The sequence below is a fragment of the Cynocephalus volans genome, chromosome 4 (assembly GCF_027409185.1).
Source record: "Cynocephalus volans isolate mCynVol1 chromosome 4, mCynVol1.pri, whole genome shotgun sequence".
In the NCBI taxonomy this organism is placed as follows: Eukaryota; Metazoa; Chordata; class Mammalia; order Dermoptera; family Cynocephalidae; genus Cynocephalus; species Cynocephalus volans.
Genome location: NC_084463.1, coordinates 113,553,482 through 113,576,093, shown reverse-complemented (window position 1 = coordinate 113,576,093; position 22,612 = coordinate 113,553,482). Strand labels below are relative to the sequence as shown.

At 33.0% G+C, this 22,612-nt stretch overlaps 1 protein-coding gene across 8 annotated transcripts in view; it reads left to right on the top strand.

Annotated features, from left to right (window-relative positions):
• The window catches only part of BTBD10 (BTB domain containing 10), an 85,413-nt gene that overhangs the window by 36,403 nt on the left and 26,398 nt on the right, over nt 1–22,612 (top strand). For 7 of the 8 annotated variants that reach the window (XM_063093754.1, XM_063093750.1, XM_063093749.1 and 4 more), the window contains 4 exons: nt 6,672–6,868; nt 8,752–9,037; nt 11,445–11,547; nt 15,246–15,366. In XM_063093754.1, coding sequence (XP_062949824.1) covers nt 6,715–6,868; nt 8,752–9,037; nt 11,445–11,547; nt 15,246–15,366 — 664 coding nt within the window. In that variant the 5' untranslated portion in view covers nt 6,672–6,714. The remainder of the gene's footprint in view (nt 1–6,671; nt 6,869–8,751; nt 9,038–11,444; nt 11,548–15,245; nt 15,367–22,612) is intronic. The other variant, XM_063093755.1, reaches the window with a different exon arrangement.

Here is a 22,612-nt window from a genome sequence, read left to right as displayed (position 1 = left end):
AAGTACTGCTGTAATGTCAGGTTATGCTGCAAATATTGATAAATTGCTCCCCCCCACTTTCTTTCTGTTTAAACTTTTCTAATTTCCCTTTTTATTTCTTCTTTGCCCCATGAGTTATTTAGATAAAAGTTTTATATAATTTCCAAATATTTGGGAATTTTCTTTATATCTCTCAGTTATTGAATTTTAATTTAATTCCATTGTAATCAGAGGACTTTTTTTATGATTAAATTCTTTTAAGTTTGTTGTGACTTGTTTTATTGCCCAGAATATGCCCTGTCTTGGTATTCTGTGTGCTAATGAAAATAATGAGTTTTCTGCCCTTGGATAGAAATGTCAATGAGTTCAAGTCAGTTGATAAGTTTTGGCTATTTTTTTTCCCTCATGGGTTATGTATTCCTGCTTCTTTTGCATGCCTAGTAATTTTTTATTTGATGCCGTACACTTACACTGTAAATTTTCTTTTTAAAAAAATTTCTTTTAAAAATTATTTTAATTTATCAATATACAATATAGTTGATTTCATGTCCCTTTAATAATTCCTCCTTTTCCTCTCTCTGTCTCCCCCCTCCCCCCATCAACATCATATCTGTTCACTTGTCTTAACAAGATCAAAGAACAGTTGTGATTGTTGGCTTCTTCCCTCATTCCCCCTGTTTGTTTGTATATTTACTTATTTTTATTAGTCCCACAAATAAGTGAGAACATGTGGTATTTCTCTTTCTGTGCTTGGCTTAATTCACTTAATATAATTTTCTCTAAGTCTATCTATGTTGCTGTGAATGGTAGTATTTCTTTCTTTTTTTTTTTTTTAATAGAAGAGTAGTATTCCATTATGTAGATAATACTACATTTTCCTTATCCACTCATCTGATGATGGGCATTTAAGCTGGTTCCAATTCTTGGCTATTGTAAATAGCACTGCAGTAAACATGAGAGTACAGGTATCCCCTCAACATGATGATTTCCTTTCCTCTGGCTATATACCCAGCAGTGGAATAGTTGGGTCATATGATAAATCTATCTGTAATTGTTTGAGGAACCTTCATACCATTTTCCATAAAGGATCCACCATTTTGCAGTCCCACCAACAGTATAGGATAGTTCCTTTTTCTCTGCATCCTTTCCAGCATTTGTCATTCTCAGTCTTTTGGATATTAGCCATCCTAACTGGAGTGAGGTGGTATCTCAAAGTGGTTTTGATTTGCATTTCCTGAATGCTGAGTGATGTTGAGCATTTTTTCATGTGTCTGTTGGCCATCATATACCTTCCTTTGAGAAATGCTTATTCAGCTCCTCTGCCCATTTTTTAACTGGTGTACTTTTTTTTTTTTTTTTTTTTTTTGCTGTTTTTTGAGTTCCTTGTATATTCTGGATATTAATCCTTTGTCAGATGTATATTTTGCAAATATTTTCTCCCACTCTGTTGGTTGTCTTTTTGCTCTGTTAAGTGTTTCTTTTGCTGTGTGGAAGATTTTTAGTTTGATATAATCCCATTTGTTTATTTTTCCTTTGGTTGCCTGTGCTTTTGGGGTCATATTCATGAAGTCTGTATCCAATCCTACTTCCTGGAGTGTTTCCCCTATGTTTTCTTTAAGGAGTTTTATTGTTTCAGGAACAATAACAATTGTAATTGTTTCAGGAGCAATAACAAGAACAATCCAAACCCAAAGTTAGTAGATGGAAAGAAATAATTAAGATCAGAGTAGAACTAAATGAAATAGAAACCCAACAAATGATACAACAGATTAATGAAACAAAAAGTTGGTTTTTTGAAAAGATAAATAAAATTGACAAACCATTAGCAAGGCTAACTAAAAAAAGAAGAGAGAAGACACAAATAACAAAAATTATAAATGAAAATGGTGATATTACAAATGATACCTAAGAAATGCAAGGAATCATTAGAGAATACTATAAATGACTATGTGCCAACAAATTTGAAAATCTGGAGGAAATGGATAAATTATTGGACACACAAACTACCAAGACTGTGCCAAGAAGACATAGAAAATCTGAACAGACCAATAACAATCAAAGAGATTGAAGCTGTTATCAGCAGTCTCCCAACAAAGAAAAGCCCAAGAACAGGTGGCTTTACTCCAGAATTCTATCAAACCTTTAAAGAAGAATTAATACCAATTCTCTTCCAAAAAAATTGAAACAGAGTCCACTCTCCCAAACTCATTCTATGAGGAAAAGATTAACCTGATACAAAACTAGACAAAGATACAACAAAAAAAGAAAACTACAGGCCAATATCTTCGATGAATATAGGTGCAAAAATCTTCAATAAAATACTAGCTAATAGAATACAGCAACACATATATAAAATTATACACTCTTATCAAGTGGGATTCATTCCAGGGATGCAAGTTTGGTTCAATATATGCAAATTAATAAATGTGATACACCGCATCAATAAAATAAACACAAAAATCATATCATCTATAGATGCTGAAAAGCATTTAACAAAATTCAGCATTCATTCATGATAAAGACTCTATAAGTTGGGTTTAGAAGGAAAGTATCTCAATACAATTAAAGTCATATATGACAAACCCACTGCCAATATCATCCTGAATGGAGAAAAATTGAAAGCTTTTTCACTTAAGAACAGGAACAAGACAGGGATGCCGACTCTCGCCACTCCTATTCAGCACAGTGTTGGAGGTACTAGCCAGAGCAATCAGGGAAGAAAAGGAAATAAAGGTCATCCAGATTGGAAAAGCTGAGGTCAAACTGTCTCTGTTTGCAGAGACATGATCCTGTATGATCCTATATATTATGAACAGCCTAAAGACTCTACAAAAAAACTCTTAGAGTTAATAAATGATTTCAGCAAAGTTGCAGAATACAAAATCAACACACAAAAATCAGTAGCATTTCTATATTCTAACAATGAACTGGCAGGAAAAGAAATCAAGATAGCTAACTTGTTTACAGTAGCCACCAAAAAAAAAAAAAAAAAGAAAAAAAAAACACCTAGGAATAAATTTAACCAAAGATGTGAAAAATCTCTAAAACGAGAACTACAAACCACTGTTGAGAGGAATTACAGAGGACACAAGAAGATTGAAAGATATCCTATGCTTTTGGATTGGAAGAATTAACTGTGAAAATGTCAGTACTACCCAAAGTGATCTACAGATTCAATACAATCCCCATCAAAATTCCAATGACATTTTTCTCAGAATTGGAAAAAACAATCCTAACATTCATATGGAAGAACAAAAGGCTACGAATAGCCAAAGCAATTCTGGGCCAAAAAAAAAAAAAAAAAAGCCAGGGGCATAACAGCACCTGACTTTAAACTGTATTACAAAGCTATAGTAACCAAAACAGCATGGTACTGCCATAAAAATACACTGTGAATTTTCCCTTGTTTGGGTGTTTGATATTTCTTATAAATATTCTTGAGCTTTGTTTTAGAATTCAATTATTTGGAAACAGTTTGATGCTTTTAGGTCTCACTTAAAATTTGTTAGGTGAGACAAGCAGTGCTCAGTCTAGGTCTAATTATTTCCCATTTGAGAGTCAAGTCCTTTCTGATCCTCTCCCCAATGCCCTGTACGTTATGAGGTTTGTCATTCTGACTGGTGGGAACAGACCTTATCCCTGGCCTCATTTTCTCTAATCCTTTGAGTTGGTTATTTCCTGACATGTGTGTACTGACTGGTACTCAACTCAGTACTCAAGGAAGGCTCTGCACGTTGAAGTTTTCTCTTTGTGCTGCTCTCCCCGTTCTGGTACTTTTTCCTGAGAACGCTAGCCACCTATTCTAATGTCTCAGCTCAGTATCTTTCACTCAGAGTCTACTGGGTTCTGCCTGGGTCTCAAGATAGTAATTGGCCGGTTGTTGGGCTTATCTCATTTGCTTTCCATCTTTCAGGTTTTACTCCTTGATTGTCTGATGTATTGTGTTTTGCAAACCATTGTTTTATATATTCTCTCTGTTTTTTTGGTTGTTTCAGACAGTAGACTAAACTCAGTCCATGCTATTCTATCTTGGCTGGAAGTAGGTGTTGGGGCTGATTTACTCTTCATCTTCTTACCTGTCCTCAATTCATGTATTTCAGACTCTTTTAAATGTAACCTGAGGTTCAGAGCTGTCGCCTCTGAACTTGCCCTCATTTTCTTTTGTACATACTGTTTTTGCTTTGGAGTGCTTTCCTGATCTAAAATTATTGAATTAAATAGAGTAGGACATAATTAGTCTTCCATGACATTTGATTTCGAAGGTCTCATTCAGGGTACATTCTATTTGGTTATGAAAAGAAAAGATAGAATCGTATTATGACACTTCTGTATTCATTTAAAATCTAAGTAGTTTACAAATGAAGCCAATATTTCAGCTGTGTCTAATTTTTCAGCTACTGAAATGTCTGAAGGAAATGCTTTTTCAATTAGTCAGTCTGCTTGGCCCTTATTCAAACTGAACATTTAGCCTACATTTGCCTGATCCATTATATTATCAGACTCACATATAGACAGTGTAGTTTCTTACAGGTGAAAATGACTAAAATTTAGCAGCCAAAATAATTTCAATTTGAAGAGTTTTTTTTTTTAAAAAAAAAATATGATCTTTGTTCTATTTAGTATGAATTTCTTTCATTTTCCCACTTTAGAAAACAAGCCAGAAATTTCAGTGTTCCTACTCTAAGTTTTTTTTTTTTTTTAAATATGCAGTAGGATCTTTTAATTAGCTGTATTTGAAAAAAAAGATTATGTTCCAAGGATGTAATCATCCTTTGATTTTTTTTCACTAGAAAGAAGGTGGGAGTAGAATTTTTTTTTCTTTGTAGGCTTATGAGAGATAAATGACTGATAAAGGCTGATAGGTTACCTTTATTTCCCTAGAAGTAACTTTAAGAGTAATACAAATCAACTCTATCTTCTGTCCTTGTAGTCTATGTTATAGTCTGATGATAAATGATTTTCATAATGAAAGACTCTTTAGTAGTTCTTAGTCTAGTTAGTTCAGTAGGTTTATATTTGAAAGTTAACTCTTGGGATAACTCTTGAATTGTTTAAATTTCTCCATGTTCATATATCACTGCTCCTCCTCAATTGTAAGCTCCTGAGGGATCATCTCTTTCTATTGGCATTTAGCACAGAACTGTGCACGTAGTAAAATAATTTAGTAAATAATTATGTGAATGAATTTGGTCCTAGAATTCATTCTGAATTCTGTTCTGAACTAGACTATGTTAGTTAATCAGCATTTTCAGTTATTTACTTCTTGTGAACAAATTTATTCTGCATAAGATGTTTTAAACATTTTTTAAACTCTTTGACTTTACATAGTGTAGTTAAGTTTTTCAGAGAAATGCTTTTTAAAATAATATTTTTAATCATAGTGTTTTGAGAACAGTTCTCAAAGCAAGTTGATTGAAGTTAGCATGTTTGCTTGTTTTATTTGGCAGGGATACCAGTTACTTTGCCTCATACCTCAGTTTTTTAAGAATTCTTAAAGTTCTTTCTTTTTGTTTTTCCCCACAATGAAAGAAATCAAGAGAACATTTGAGTAATATTTAGGCTATCTGGGTGATCTGCTATCATTACTACTACTACTACTACTACTACTACTACTACTACTACTACTACTACTACTACTACTACTACTACTTTTACTACAAACTCAAAAGTCAGTTAACATTTCTGGGCTTTAGTTTTCTCATCTGTTGCTTTGCCTCCCATGGATTTGTCACCCCTTTTCCTCTGGGTGATGGAGCCACCAAAGATTACTCAAAGCCCATCTCTTCTGAGCAATGAGAAGCCCTGAAAAGGGGTTAATGTCCCGGAACCCTCAAGAGAGAGGCATTCCTTCCATTTAGGAAATTAACCACGAATTAGGGTTCTCTTCCCACATTTATTCTCCAGACCAGGAAGTTACAGGAAGAGAATATAGGTGGGGTTTTTTTTTTAAAGTACAGTTTAACACATTTAACAATAGAAGCTGGTAACATTCAGTAAGACAAGCAAGGTGACATTCTATAATGCAATTAAGTTGATCCACTAACAAAAGCTCAATTTTAGCAAGCTTTCTCTTCTTACAGCAATTTCCTAGTATCTTTACATATCAATCAGTAACCTGTCTGTCTTTGAGCCAGCAACCTTGCTGTGTTACAATTCTTTATCTTACAACAGAGACTATATAGCCTGGGGAAAATTTCCTTCCCTTTGCAAGGTCAATATTTGAAACTGCAAGGCTTTGGAAAACCGGGTCCTGTGAAGTCCATTTGCTTTATGCATACTCTACACTCATCCATGAGAAAACTGAGTTTTTTATGTGATCTTTAAAGACACATTGTTCCACAGTTTATAAAACCTACAAGTTTTGAGGTAAATTAGATTTCAGAATTGGAAAGTAGCATATGATTTTTGCACTTCAAAATATTAGTTTTATGGGCCGGCCCGTGGCTCACTCGGGAGAGTGTGGTGCTGATAACACCAAGGCCACGGGTTCGGATCCCATATATAGGGATGGCCGGTTCGCTCACTTGGGAGAGCGTGGTGCTGACAACACCAAGTCAAGGGTTAAGATCCCCTTACCGGTCATCTTTTAAAAAAAAAAAAATTAGTTTTATGTTAATCAGGTTTTTCTTTAAAAAGTGTTTTGTGATCTTATGTTCTACTTTTATTGTTAATTTTCTTTTCTAACTTACCAGTACTCCCTCACGTGTTGCTAAAGGAGGAGTCGACCACACCAGAATGAGTCTGCATGGTGCTAGTGGGGGACATGAGAGATCTAGAGATAGACGAAGGTCAAGTGACAGATCACGAGATTCATCTCATGAAAGAACAGAGTCTCAACTCACTCCTTGTATTAGAAATGTTACTTCTCCAACACGACAGCACCATGTTGGTATGTAAAATCAACTAACCTTTTCAGTAGTTTTTAAAAGTGTGCATTTACCTTTTTAAGTAGGAGTGACATTCAATTGTACCTAATACTTCACAGAGTAAAATCAGCTTCTTAAGTCCATTTACTTGTTTCTATTTTAGTTGAGCTTGGTTCTTGCTGTGAAAAAACAGTTTATTACATGCAACTTAAAGGTGAATTTTTTAAAGAGTCTAGAACAATCTTATAAAAGAAGTAACTTGAAAAGCTTTTGAAACTGACATTTTTCAAATTTTTCAAGTTAATTTTTATTTTATGAAATATATAGCAGTGGTTTATTTTTAGTTTGTAGTGAATTATTGATAGAAATCTTTGGCTAATCTTGCCAACAAAGAAAAAGTGAAAGCTAGAATAACCATCATGCAGTTATTTATTCTGATTTTTGACAATATTTCAAATTCAATAATAAAAATGGAAGAAGGAAAGGTCCATGAAGTGTTTTACTTTCTTAGCTACTAGCTCAGGTCTTTTCACTCCTTCCTACTCACTATAAATGAACATGTCCCAGGGGAACATATTGTATGACTAAAAGCATCAGTCTGAAGCAGAGGTGTGAGCAATGTGAGCTTGCTGATTTTCATTTTCCACTGTGAAAGGGACAAATTAAATTCTTTGACTTACTATGTGAGCTAGTTTCTGATGGTCTGTTGTAAATCTAAATCATTTATATTAGGGTCTAATTATGCAGAGTTGTCAATATCTAAGTAGGTCCAGAAGCCAGAAATCACAAATGTGAAAATAAGAGTTGTTACATGCAAAGTTCAGTGTCTGAAAGTAGAATAGCAGGATATAATAAATTATTTTATTACTTTAGCAAATTTTGCTTTTGGGATGCTACCAGCATTGTAGAAACAGGCTGTAAAAGGGAGGTGTCAGTATCTCTGAAGGTACAGCAAGCCTTATTATATAATCAGGAATGCTGCACAGAGTGTTCTAAGTAGCTTGAGTCATGGAGAAATTTGGCAAACCTGATGAAACTGATGAGATGGAGGTACATTTTTAGGTCACCTTTAAACTTTAGTAATCTAGCCTCTAAATGAAACTTATTGCAAAATCTTAATGTATCTCTCCCCTTTGTAGAATATTGGAACATCTAAAGAATATTTTCTGAATTTTAACAATATTTTCTACCTATGAAAATTGTAGACAATAATTTTGGATCCTATAAGATTTATAGCAGTGCTTTTATTCAGTAGACATGAGAGAAGCAGTATATCATCAGTTACTAAAGCCACTTTCTTTGGTAGAAATTAAAAGTCATTTGAAAAAATAAATATTTTTTGCTGTCTTTGGTGAATTTTCTTTTCTTTCTTTTAGACTTTTCTTTTGTGAGATAAATTGCTGGTTTCAGAATGCCCTTATTAACACAGGAAGATTCCACAGTTTTTACTTTGTGTCCTCAGAATACTGTTTTCCATTTTAGTAATAAGGATGGCTTAAATTGGTATTCTTATTAATGTTTTACTAAACGTTCAATGCTTATTTATTTGACTTGTGAGAATATTTGGTTTCTTGGGTTTCTATATATTTTTAAGTGGAGTAATAATGTAAAATTTACTTTAATTTTGATCTTAAGTTTGGGTCAACATTAGTCAGCTATACATCTTTTTAGTATTCTACAAAGATTTTAAAAGGAAGCATTTTGATGTTTTGGGTTTTATTTCTGGGAAATAAATTAATGTTTATGGAAATAAATTAATGTTTATTTCAAAATTAATGTTTAATAAAAAAGCAGAAACGGTGTGGTTTAAAACAACTGTTCTAAGTTAAACATTTAAAAAGATATATATGGATCTTGAATGTTTTAAAGAAAATTTTCATAACTTTGTTTAACATCTCTATTTCAGAACGAGAAAAAGATCACAGTTCTTCTCGTCCAAGCAGTCCTCGTCCTCAAAAGGCATCCCCAAATGGTTCCATTAGCAGCACTGGGAACGGCAGCAGAAACAGTAGTCAGTCAAGTTCAGATGGTAGCTGTAAGACATCTGGGGAGATGGTGTTTGTATATGAAAACGCAAAAGAAGGAGCTCGGAATCTAAGAACATCAGAACGAGTGACACTAATAGTGGATAACACTAGATTTGTTGTAGACCCATCCATTTTTACTGCACAGCCAAATACCATGTTGGGCAGGTTTGTATTATTGCAATTCTTTGTATTACTGATTATAAAGCACTTTCACAGCCATTATTTTTTTATTTAAATTTTACAGTAATTCTCTGTTGGAATGTAGCAATTCTGTTTTGTAGATGAAAAAACTGAGCTTTGGTGGTTAAATTATTTGTCCAAGTTAATACCAGTTAGAAAGTGGTAGAGTGAGAGCTTGAACTTGGTTTTATTTCTAATATTCTTTGCAGTATCACTGGAAACATCAAATATATTAGTGATTGAAATCAGGATACTAAAAGATTTATACAGATTGAAACCTTGGATTGAATCTAATCAAGTGAATTTAGCAGTGATAATGTTTCCTGCACTTGGGTCCTCAAATTCAGTCACAAAATATAGAAGGTATCAGCATTGTTTAAAGAAAAAAAACCCAGTTTGCTTATCTGTAAAGTCAACAAGACTTGTCAGTTTGATGTAGGTTTTTTTTTTTAAAAAAAGGAATGACATTAACAGGTAGTTAGTAGAATGAAGGAGATAATAAGAGTCAACATCTTCTGATTTGTGCTGGTCCAGAGTTATAAATCAATTTAAAGTTTGCAGTTATAGGAATCACAATCTAAAAAAGACATAGACAATATAGACTTGAATTTTTAATATGTCCAAAAATAGGATCAAATCCTTTTAATTGTAAAGTCAGTATCATATATATGTTCATGCTGATATAAAATGAAGGGGCATACATATGAAGTAGAAATTTACCTGAGGTAAAAACTTGTGGTATTTTTCTAGATTGCATATGGCGTGTGTGTGTGTGTGTGTGTGTGTGTGTGTGTGTGTGTGTGTGTGTGTGTGTCATTTGTCAGTGTGTCAGAATAAGTTCTGGAACTGTGATACTGTATACATTCTGAATAGCCAAATATTTTCTTTTGACATTGACACTAGACTTTTTATCCGTGAGAAAAAAAACACACTAAGCTTTTATGTATTTTTAGTATCATACGGGAAGATTATTGAATCCAGTAGGAGAATGACTTGACACTGTTAATACTTTGTATTTTTATGTAAGATTTATAGGAACAGTAAAAAATTAGATATGTGGGATTTTGCTTTAGTTGTTGGGCTGCATTTTCTTTTTTTAAAAAGTGGCTTTTTTTGAGTGTCCATGTCAGTCTGAAAAGAATAGCTTTTTCCTTTTGTAAGAAGTTCAAGTATTGCATGACATTTGATTCCTGAAAGACTGTTTTCTTTTTTTTTTCCTCCCTATCAGTGAAGGATTCTTTTCATGTTGGTGGACTAAAGCATATCTTTGGGGATGAAAATTAATATTCATGGGAACTGTAAAAAGCAGTTGACATTCCTTTGGAAACTTCAAAATAAAAAAGCCTTGTTCATAGATTTCTGTGTTACGACAAAAGAAGAAACTACTTACATTAGGGAACTGTTGAGTATTGAATACTTTGTTCAACCGTATTTACTTTGGGAATAGTGGTACCCTCAAATTCAGAGATTCAGCTTTCAATTTTCTTGAGAGTACTGCATTCAGTTTTTTATTGCAAAGAACATATTTTGTAAATTGCCTCTTCTCTAAATCGTTACTATGACAGAGCCAACAACATGACTTGAAGAAACATAAATTCATTTGTATTTTTCTAATATAATAAATTGATATTTACTCATTTTTTAAAAAACATTTTATTCTCCTCTTCACTTCTTTATTCCCATCTATCTCAGCATTTGATGGCTTGTTTTTCTGTTCTAATATGCAAGTCTAGGAATTTTGAGCAGGATTTCTTATGTTTATAGTTAAGATAGTGAAATATAAAGCAACCTGACTTGCTTGTCTTATCTTACTTTATCCCAGTTTTGCTTGCTGTATATGCTGCATTATAGCATTAACTTTAAAATGAAAATAGCAGTTTTAAGGAAAAGGTACAGATAACATGGTTGCCCTTTTTTCTTTATTTTTCTGTCTGGAAAGATTAGTATAAAAATTACCTTTCCCCCTAGATTGATTGTTATTGTTTGTTTTTCTCAAGGGGTTGGAAAGTTCTTTAGCTTCTGAATTTTGTCATGTAGTTTTATTATTGCTTATAGGGAATCTGTACTACTGTTCCCTTCTATCAAAAAGAAAATATTTTTAAGGGTTGGCCAGTTAGCTCTGTTGGTTAGAGCACAGTATTAATAACACCAACGTCAAGGGTTTGGGTCCCAGCACTGGCCAGCTGCCAAACAAAAAAAGAGAAAATGTTTTTAATATTTGTTTATTTTTAATGTTTGCCAGAGTAAATTTCTGATAAAAATCCTTGAACTAATTTAATGATGTTATTTAACACTTAAATTACAATTCCCTTTTACTTTTTTACATGAAATTGATTTTCCCTTTTGAAGGAAGTATCCTATCAATATATTTCTCAATTATTTGCTATCATAGGATGTTTGGATCTGGCCGAGAACATAACTTCACACGTCCTAATGAGAAGGGAGAATATGAGGTGGCAGAAGGAATTGGTTCCACTGTGTTTCGAGCTATTCTGGTGAGTGTTTGTTTCTTATGTGTATTGACTTAACTGTATGAGCCCTTCTTGGTAGGTACTTGGATTGGAAACAGAGTTCTATTTGGATATCTCTTTGGAGGTATGCAAGATATTGTTTTTCTTTATATACCATTTAATCTTTATTTTACTAGATAAAGATAACGTGATATAAACAGATACATTTTATGAACTTTGGGAAGATAGGATAGAGGATTTATTTCTTAGGTCTGAATAGGCAGTTCTTTCAAGTATTTGTTAGTAACATATCTGGAGTCATATTTAATCTTCCCCCTAAATTCTCTGGAATACAGTAAGTTTATCATTTTTGCTACCTGTGAATGAATGTGGTTCCTTGCTTTCTAATATTTTATTGCATGTAACCAGCAATATGTAAACTTATGAGCATTAAAAAATCACCCTAAAATGTATTTGTCAGCATCTTTGTTTTAAACTTTTTTTTGAGGCTTAAACCTTTTGTTTGAGGAATATTTAAATTTATCTTACAAAGTTCCTACTTGTAATTTCAATTCAGTGATAAAGGTTTGATTTATAGTATGTGACAGTTTATGCGATAGTCAAAAATATAGTTTTCTTTAATCGTTTTGGGAGAAGAGGGGAAGGAAAATTCTGAATGGAAGACAGATAAAGTAGTTGATCTTGATCAGGTTGTTAGTACTTGGAAAAGTACCAGAGATATTTTATTTCCATTGGTACAGCAACCTTAGAAATTGTGTTATTGGTTACTGTGGTTCTGAATGTCAAGAAGCTTGAGAAAGGTCCTAATTTGGGGGAAGTGCTTTTTCAGCTGTTCATACATTGACCTGCTATAGAGTTGACAAGAAGATATTTTATAACTCAGCTATGGAGTAATATATCTATAATTCCAGGGCCAGCTCCTAAAAACTTTTTGAGTAGATTTTGGAAATAATTAATATTGATTGTATTAATATGGAAACACCAAAGGATAGAATTTAGAAGAAGGATATCAAATTGGGCATTTTGTTGTACATATTTTAGTACTTGGGTATGATTTTGCAATTATTCACTAAAACCTTAAATTTTGTTAAATTCTGTGGGTGATATAATATTTAAAGTAACTTAGAATATATTATTTAACAATTTTACTTTTAAAAGAGTTTAAAATTTTATAGTACTTGTATAGAAAAGTAACTTGTAGGAGGAAAAAACATGTGGATTGGTACTGTGTAGTAGAGAGAAGAGATAAACTAGGTAATGGAGTGACCCAGGTCCTAATCTTACCCCTGCTGTTAAATAATTATATGGCTGGCAAATTGACCCTGTTTGCAGATGACATGATCCTATTTATAGAACAGCTCAAAATCTCTACAAAAAAACTCTTAGAATTGATAAACAATTTTAGTAAAGTTGCAGAATACAAAATCAGCCACAGAAATCTGTAGTGCTTTTAAACTCCAACAACAAACTAGCAGAAGAAATCAAGAAAGCAAACCCATTTACAGTAATCACACACACAAAATAAGTTACCTAGGAATCAAGTTAACCAAGGAAGTGAAAGATCTCTACAACAAGAACTACAAGTCAGTGCTGAAAGAAATTAAAGAGGACACAAAAAGGTGGAAAGACGTTCCTTGCTTTTGGATTGGAAGAATTAACATTGTGAAAATGTCCATACTACCCAAAGCGATCTACAGATTCAGTGCAATTCCCATCAAAATCCCAATGACATTCTTCACAGAAATAGAAAAAACAATCCTAATGTTCACATGGAACAACAAAAGACCCTGAATAGCCAAAGCAATCTTTAGCAAAAAAAAAAAAAGAGCTGGAAGCATAACACTATCTGACTTCAAACTATACTACAAAACTGTAGTAACCAAAACAGCATGGTATTGGCATAAAAACAGACACTCTGACAAATGGAACACAATAGAGAACTCAGAAATCAACTCACATCCAGCCAACTGATGTTCGACAGAGGCAACAAGAACATACATTGGGAAAAAGACTGCCTCTTCAATAAATGGTGCTGGGAAATGTGGACATCCGTATGTAGAAGAATGAAACTAGAACTGTACCTCTCACCATATATCAAAATCAACTCAAAATGGACTAAAGACTTAAATATAAGACCTGAAACCATAAAACTCTTAAAAGAAAACACAGGGGAAACACTTCAGGAAAGTGGACTGGGCAAAGACTTTATGAACATGACCTAAAGCACAGGCAACAAAAAGAAAAATAAATGAATTGGATTATGTCAAACTATAAAGCTTCTGCACAGCAAAAGAAACAACAGCAAAAAGGCAACCTGTAGAGTGGGAGGAAATATTTGCAAACTATGCAACTGACAAAGGATTAATATCCAGAATGTACAAGGAACTCAAACAACTTTAACAGTAAAAGACCAAAAATAACCTGATTAAAAAAGATGGGCAAAGGAACTGAATAGGCATTTCTCAAAGGAAGATATACAAAGACCAACAGACACATGAGAAAATGTTCAACATTAATCTGCATCAGGGAAATGCAAATCAAAATCACATTAAGATACCATCTCACCCCAGTTAGGCTGGCTATTATCAAAAAGACAGAACAACAAATGCTGGTGAGGATGTGGTGAAAGGGGAGCCGTCCTATACTGTTGGTGGGACTGTAAGTTGGTGCAGCCATTATGGAAAACAGTATGGAGATTCTTTAAACAACTTCAGATAGAAATGCCATGTGATCCAGCAATTCCACTGCTGGGTATATACCCAAAGGAATGGAAAGCGTTATGTTGAAGAGATACCTGCACCTCCATGTTTATCGTAGCTCTATTTATAATAGCCTAGAGTTGGAACCAACCTAAATGTCCATCATCAGACAGTTCAATAAGGAAAATGTGGTATATATGCACAATAGAATATTACTTTGCCATTAAAAAGAATGAAATATTGCCATTCACAGCAACATGGATGAACTTAGGGAAAATCATATTAGGTGAAATAAGCCAAACACAGAAAGAAATACCATATGTTCTTTAGTGGGAGCTAAAATAATAAACATATAAATAAAAGAAAGAAAGATACAACATTCACAATAATACATTGAACTTTCAAAAGGAGAACTGAGGTTTAGAAGTAGGAAGAGGGGGAGGGAGGAATTAGTAAAGGGCCACGAATAGCAATGACAGTGTATATTATTGAATATAATAATTATTCTGATTTGAGCATTAAACAAACAAAAACAAAGAATTTTTATGTTCTCACTCCTTTGCTGTTGGGAGCTCTATATTATAGCTTTTATGTCATGAGTCCTAGCTGAGTTTGTATTTGACGGAATTCATCAAATAGAGTTAATTATTAGATAAAAACAAGCTGATCTTATTGTAAATATTTCTCAGCATTAAGTAAAGAATTTTGAGATTTCAAGTGTTAACTATTTTTAATCACTTTACTATTTCTGCTGTGATTTGGCTAAGATCCCAAATTAAAGTCTTCTATTAAAAAACATAATTATATGACTGGATAAGTCAGTGAATCCATTTGGGCCTGAATTTTCTTTGTACATAAAATGAGAATGTTAGGTTAACTGAGGTCTGTCTACCTTTAAAACTTCACAATTCAGAAATGTAAGAGCTCCACAGTTTTTGAAAATACTGCTGGCCTAACCTGAATTATAAGTTTTGGCTACTTTGTGCTACAGATGTTTTATGCATTTTTTATTTTTTTTTTCAGGATTATTATAAGACAGGAATAATTCGTTGTCCTGATGGCATATCTATTCCTGAACTGAGAGAAGCATGCGACTATCTTTGTATTTCTTTTGAATATAGTACTATTAAATGTAGAGATCTCAGTAAGTATGATGTTTTCTGCATGAGTGGTTTGTAGAATCACAGTATATTGGAGTGAAAAGCCAGAAATAACACTGTTTACCTAGTTAGACTTCAAATATTTGTTTAATTGAATTCTAAAGCATCCCAGTATCATGAAGATTATTTATGTAAACCTGCAGAGTTCTTAATAATCTCCTTGTGTAATTTTCCAAATATTTTTCAACTTCAATAATTTATTTTTTTTATGGACTCTCCCAGATTTCTTCCTTGACTTTCGTATTTCATTTGTTATCAGTCTTTATCTCCTAGCTTGAAAGTCCTTGCTTTGGTCAAGTGTGATAATTTGGCCTCATTCCTCAGACCACATTATCCAAAAATTTATAAATTTTTTGTATTACCATGTAAAATAATATCTGGGGCACTATGGAAGATACAAATAATTCTCAAAAACAATGCTTGTCATCAAAGATCCTAGATTGAATCCCTTGCCCTCATTTATATATAGGGTAAAGTGACTTCATCCAAGAACTTCTAACATAGTCTCAGAGCAGGGTCTAGAACTTTGGAATCTCAGCTCTTTGATGGGTATTCTTCTCTTACCACTTCCCCAGCACCTCACCCCCTTATTACATGCCTGAGAAAAGATGATTATACACAAAAAAGTCAAAATAGTATATGAGAAGTATCAAATGTTGACTATTTAATGGTTGAAGTTCAGAGGAAGGGGAAATTATTGTGGGCTAGAGGGATTGGGAAAGAATTCAGAAGAGGAGGAGACAGGTAGTAAGAAATGAATAGGAATGATTTAGAAAGAGTAGACTAGGGAAGTATTCTAAGAGCTGAGATGTTTAGAGTAAAGATGCAACAGGTATACTTTGGAAATAACCTAGTTGAAGCAGAGGCTTTATATCACAACCAGAAGGAGATGGGGAATAAATAGATAAGCTAGATTATGGAAGGTCTTTAATACCAAACTAATGTTCTTACATTTTATCCTGTATACAGTGGTAAGCCATTTAAAAGTTATATACGTGTGGTTTATAGCCTTATGCTAGCTCTGTGCATTTGGTTATTTTTACTTCATTATCTCAGCTCAACCCTACTTTGGCAGAGTGGTGTCATACTTTCTCAAAGATAGGTGTGTTAGAAACTCTGTGAATGGGACATTCTTAAGGCACCTACTATAGACCTAAATACAACCATGCTCAGTTATGATATAACTCCTAGAAAATCAGTGGCATTATTCAGTCTGTCCCTAAGTACCATGTTTTTTTCCAAACATTCTTTAAAGTCTCCATAAAAATATTGATAAGGTGGGAAAAGGAAATGGATGGTCCATCTCTGAGTCTTTTTCTCTATAAATGATATTTATTTATTTACTTACTTACTTATTTAAACTTCTTTTTTGGTGGTTGGCCAGTACAGGGATATGAACCTTTGACCTTGGTGTTGCTACTCTGCACTCTAACCAACATAGCTAACTAGCCAGCCCTCTATAAATGATATTTAAGAGTTTAAAGTCAAATTGTTAGACAGCTGGAACATACAACTGTAAATGTGAACAAAGTTACTGTTTTTTTTCCATATCTCAAAAAATGGGTTTAGTTGATACCATGAGCATTATGGATCCTTGATTTCAAGTTTTGTGTCTTTTTATTCATGGGAACATTTTAATTAAACATCATATATTCAGATACTGAATTTTGGTGACTGTCAGATTTTTTAAAACACTAGAATTTCTTATAGGTGATGTGAATTTTAGTTTTGCAATCCTTTGGAAATAGTCTATTTTATCATCACTATTAAGTATCTTTTATTTATTATGGAATTAAAGGTAAGAATTTTTATGTAAAATATATAACATATGATTTTCCTAGACTTTTGCCTTTTCAATAATATTTATAATTGTTTCTAGATTACTCATAATATGTGTTACTAAAAATTTAGATATTCCCAAAGAGCTATCTAAAATTTGAAGAGATAGAGATGGTTTTGTAAAAATATAAAAAAAAGAACACTTTAGGTGTAGACTTCAGTCCAAAAATAATTTTTTTTCCCTGCAAATCTGTACATTTACTTAATATTCGGAATGACACTTTGCACTAAAATGTCTTGGCTTGTCTCTTAACTTAAGAAGAAATTGTACGAGTACTAAATGTTTGTTGAATAAGAGAAACCTGAGTTTCTTGGGCAAGTTACCTAAAACCCTGTTTCTTTAAAATGGAGATAATAATATTACCTCACAGAGTTGCTGTGAAGACTATGTGAATAGTGCCTAACACTGTTAAATAAGAGTTTGCTTTTTAAAAAAATAGCAAAATTAGGAAATAAGGATGAAGGAAAAGAAAAAAAATATTAAAGGATCATATTGTATATTCTGTTTTATAATATTTCCGCATGGAAATATATTGTGAATAAGTTCATATTAGTAAATATCCTTTAATAACTTGTTTAATGATTGCATAGTGATCAGTCATTTATTCTCCTTTTTTACTGAGCACTCACTTTATAGTAGGTATTAGGTGTATAAAAGGCAACGAAAAAAAGGCAAGGTCCTGCTTGCAATATAGTAGGGAAGTCAGACAATTAAATTGTATTATGGTGTTAGAGGAAGAATAGAGTGCTAAATGAGCATAAGGACTGTACTTAACTCAGTTGTGGGGTTTGGGAAAGCTTTTTGGAGGAAAGGAAGGAGGAAGTGTGTTCTACATAGAATGAATGGCATGTTCAGAGGAAGGAAGGTTAGTATAGGGACAAACTGTCTTCTCAATCTCCTATCATAGAACTTACATACAGTGAAGGAAATATGGTAATTAGTAGCTCCCAACTAGGCATCAGTGTCCACATTCTCTTCGTAGGCCAGCATTGTAATCCAGTAGACGTTTTGAGAGCCAGGGCTGAACTCATGCTAAGAGAAATGAAAAATACAGTGTCCTTGGGTGAAAGTGGAATGAAAAATGAAATTTAAAGTCTGGATAAAACACCAGTTCAGTGAGCCCAGGAAGAAGGGCATTATCCATGTAGGAGACAATGGTAGGGACTTCAACCAAAGACCAAAAAACTGAAGTTACATTCAAGCCTAGTGAGAAAGGAAATCACAGGAACAGCCTGCCTCAAGTCAAAACGTAGAGACAGAATTTGCTTATGTGCTCTCCCTCAGCACACACACACCTCTCTGTCTAGTTCTTGCTCTGTTTTCCAGTTTGTGGCATTAAACCAGTTTGGACTTGAGGACAGGGACTGTACCTTTTTGACTTTGTGTCTATAGTGCCTGGTACATAGTAAGTACTCAATATTTATTGAATTAATAAATAATTTTATCCCCTCATTCATTTTTAGGACTCTATTCCACTTGTACCCTCTGGTATCATTAGTCTTTCCCTGTCTATCTATAGTACTCGTCAGGCTCAAACATGCTCAGATCTGACCTATATCTATTCCAGACATTCAAAATATTCTCCTGGTAATGCCAAAGTCATGGATTTGAATCCCCATACTAGCCACCTGACAAAAAAACCCCACCAAAACCCAAAAAGGAAACCAAAAAAATACTCATTTAAAATAAATTGAGGTTTTATTGGAATTCTTTCAAGTTGAGTTTTTAGAATTAACATATTTACAATATTGACTCTTGCTCCAAATGCTGTGTTTTTCCATTCATTCACACTTTTATGTCTTTAGGTAGAGTTTTGTTATTTTTAAAAGAATAATTTCTGCTCTGGTCAAGTTAATATTGATATTTTGTGTTTTTATTATTGTTAAGTGTAGAATATGTTTAAAATTTTAATTGCTAACATGTATATATGAGAAAGTTACTGAATTTTATACATTTATATTTAGCCACCTCATAGAACCCTTCTTGTTTCTAATAGTTTTTTAGCTGATTCTCATATGTTCTGGCTAGGTAAGTGACCCTCTTGTGAAACACTTTTTATATCATTTTTGTCTTCTTAAATTGGCTACAAGATTTTGAAAATGTTGAAGTTAGCGGTAACTTTGGCATCCCTGTCTTTAAAGGCATTTCCTTTAGGTTTCACTGCTAAGTCACCCATTACTTTTTTTTTTTTTTTTCAATTTTTATGTATTTATTTTAACTTACACATTTTAAAAAAATTAACAAATGAATTGTATTTCTACACACTAGAAATGAACAATCCAAAAGTGAAATTGAGAAAAAAAATTTCTTTTACAGTAGTTGTCAAAGTAATAAAATGCTTAGGAATAAATTTAACAAAAGAAATGCAAAGTTTATACTCTGAAAACTATAAAACTGTGTTCATAGAAATTAAATGGAAAGATTTTACATGATTGTGGATTGGAAAACTAATATTATTAAGATGGAAATGCTCCCAAGTTGATATACTTATTCAATGAAATGTCTATAAAAATTCCACTTGCACTATTTTACATTCTCACTGGCAATGTATGTGGGTTTCAGTTTCTCCAAAAGCTCACTAACACTTGTTATTGTTTGTCTTTTTGATTATAGCCATCCTAGTAGGTTATGGTCTAATTTGTATTTCTCCAGTGACCAATGATGCTGAGCACCCTTTCATGTACCCATTCACCACCTTTACATCCTCCCTGAATCAGCAACCTTCACTCAAATCTGTTGCCCACCTTTAAATTGGTTAAATATTTTTATTATTGATTTTTTAAAGTTCTCTATACACTCTAGGCACAAGACTTATCAGATATATGATTTGCAAAATTCTCTCCCACCCTTTGGGCTGCTTTTTCTTATTCTTAATAGCATCCTATAAAACATACAAGTTCTTAATTTTGAAGAAGTCCAACTTATCCATTTTATTTTTATTTTCTGTAGTTTTTGTTTGTTTGGTATTCTAAGATAAGAGATCATTACGGTAATCCAATTCAAGGTCATAAAAATTTCCCCCAATGCTTTCTGGGATTATATATTTGCAAACCATGTATCTGGTGAAAGACTAGCACCTTAAAATTTTAACAATACTGTAATTTAAGAAAGCAATCTATTTTCAATAGTATCTAAAAGAATAAAATACTTCTATGTAAGAGTAAATTTAATCAAAGAGGTTAAAGACTAGTACAGTGAAACTACAAATCATTTTTGAAAGTAATTATAGGAGGTCTAAATAAATGGAAAACATTCCATGTTCGTGGGTTGAAAGACTTAATATTGTTAAGATGTCAATATTACCCAAAAATAATCTACAGATTTAATTCAATCCCTATCAAAATACCAACAGACTTTTTGCAGAAATAGAAAAGCTGATGCTCAAATTCATGTGGAATTACAATGGGCCATGCATAGCCAAAACAATCTTTAAAAAGAAAAAGTTGGAGGACTAACATTTACCAATTTTAAACCTTACAACAAAGCTACAGTAGTCAAAACAATGTGGAAAAGCCATAAGAGTAGGCATATAGACTAATGAAATAGAATTGAAAATCTAGAAATAAACTATGTATTTATGGCTAATTGGTTTTTGACAGTGGTTCCAGGACCATTCAGTAGAACAAGAATAGTGTCTTCAACAAATGTTGCAGGACAACTGATTTCCATGTGCAAAAAAGTGAAGTTGGATCCTTATTTTACTCAGTATTTACACACTCATTCAAAATGGATCAACAACCTAAATATAAGGGCTTAAACAATAAAACTATTAGAAGAAAATATCAAAGTAAATCTTCATGACTTCAGATTTGGCAAGGAATTCCCAAATTTGATACAGAATCACAAGCAGTAAAAGAAAAAATAGATAAATGTGAACTTCATAAAAATGTAAAACTTTTGAATGTCAAATTCATTATTAATAATGTGATAAAACAACACACAGAATGCAAATCATATATCTGACAAGGATTTTATATCCAGAATATAAAAAGAACTCTTAAAATTCAATGACAAAAGGACAAAGAACCCAATCAAAATATGAGCAAAGGACCTGAGCAGATACCTCCCCAGAGAAGACACACAAATGGCAAAATGCATATGAAAAGATTCTCAGCATCACTGATCACCAAGGAAATGCAAATCAAAACCAAAATGAGATACTATTTTACACCAACTAGGATGGAAGTATTCAAAAATTTGAAAATAACAATTGCTGACAAGGATATAAAGAAATTGGAGCCCTCATACATAGCTGGTAGAAATGTTAAATGGTGCATCTTTCAAGGAAAACAGTTTTATACTTCCTCAAAAAGTAAAAACAGACTTAACATAGGACCCAGCAATTCCACTCCTAGATATACACCCCAAAATTTTTAAAGCAGGTATTCAAACACTTTTCACAAATATATATAGCAGCACTATTTAAGACATCCAGAATGTATAAACACCCAAATTTCTTTCAACAGATGAATGGAAAACTGTTATAATATACACACAATGAAATACCACTCAGCCATAAAAGGGAATGAAGTACTAACATGCTACAACTTAGAGGAACCTTGAAAACACTATGCTAAAAGTAGCCAGACACAAAAGTTCACATATTGTATAATTCTCTTCTTTTTTAAAAAAATGGGAATACATTTTATTTATTTATTTACTTACTTACTTATTTAAACATAATTGATTGTACATGTCTGTGGGGTACAGAGTTGCACATCAACACTTATGTGAAATATGTGATCCTCAAGTCAGGATAATTAGTGTATTCAGTATTACACAATGTTAATCTTCTTTCTTTTTTTTCTTTTTCTTTTCCCTTTTTTTTTTTTTTTTGGGGGGGGGGCCCTTTATCAATTCCTCCCTTTACACCTGCCCCCCTCTTCCCGTTTCCCACCTCTGGTAACCTCAGTTTTGTTTTCTCCTTTGGAAAGATTAATGTATTGTTATGATTGTTGTCTTTTTTAAAAAATTTATGTTTATGTTTTTAGTTCCCACTTATGAGTGAGGAAATTGAGTATTTCTCTTTCTGTGCCTGGCTTATTTCACTTAACATAATTTTCTCTAAGTTCATCCATTTTGCTACAAATAGCAGGATCTCATTCTCCTTTATGGAAGAGCAGCATTGCATTGCTTTAAGTGTGCCACAGTTTCCTCATCCATTCATCAGACAATGGATACCTAGGCTGGTCCCAACTCTTGGCTCTTGTAAATAGAGCTGCAATAAACATGGGAGTGCGGGTATCCCTTTGACCTGATGATTTCTGTTCCTTTGGTTATATACCCAGCAGTGGAACTGTTGGATAGTATGGCACTTCTATCTGTACTTGTTTAAGGAATTTCCATACCATTTTCTGTAATGGCTGCAGTAACTCACAGTCCCACCACTA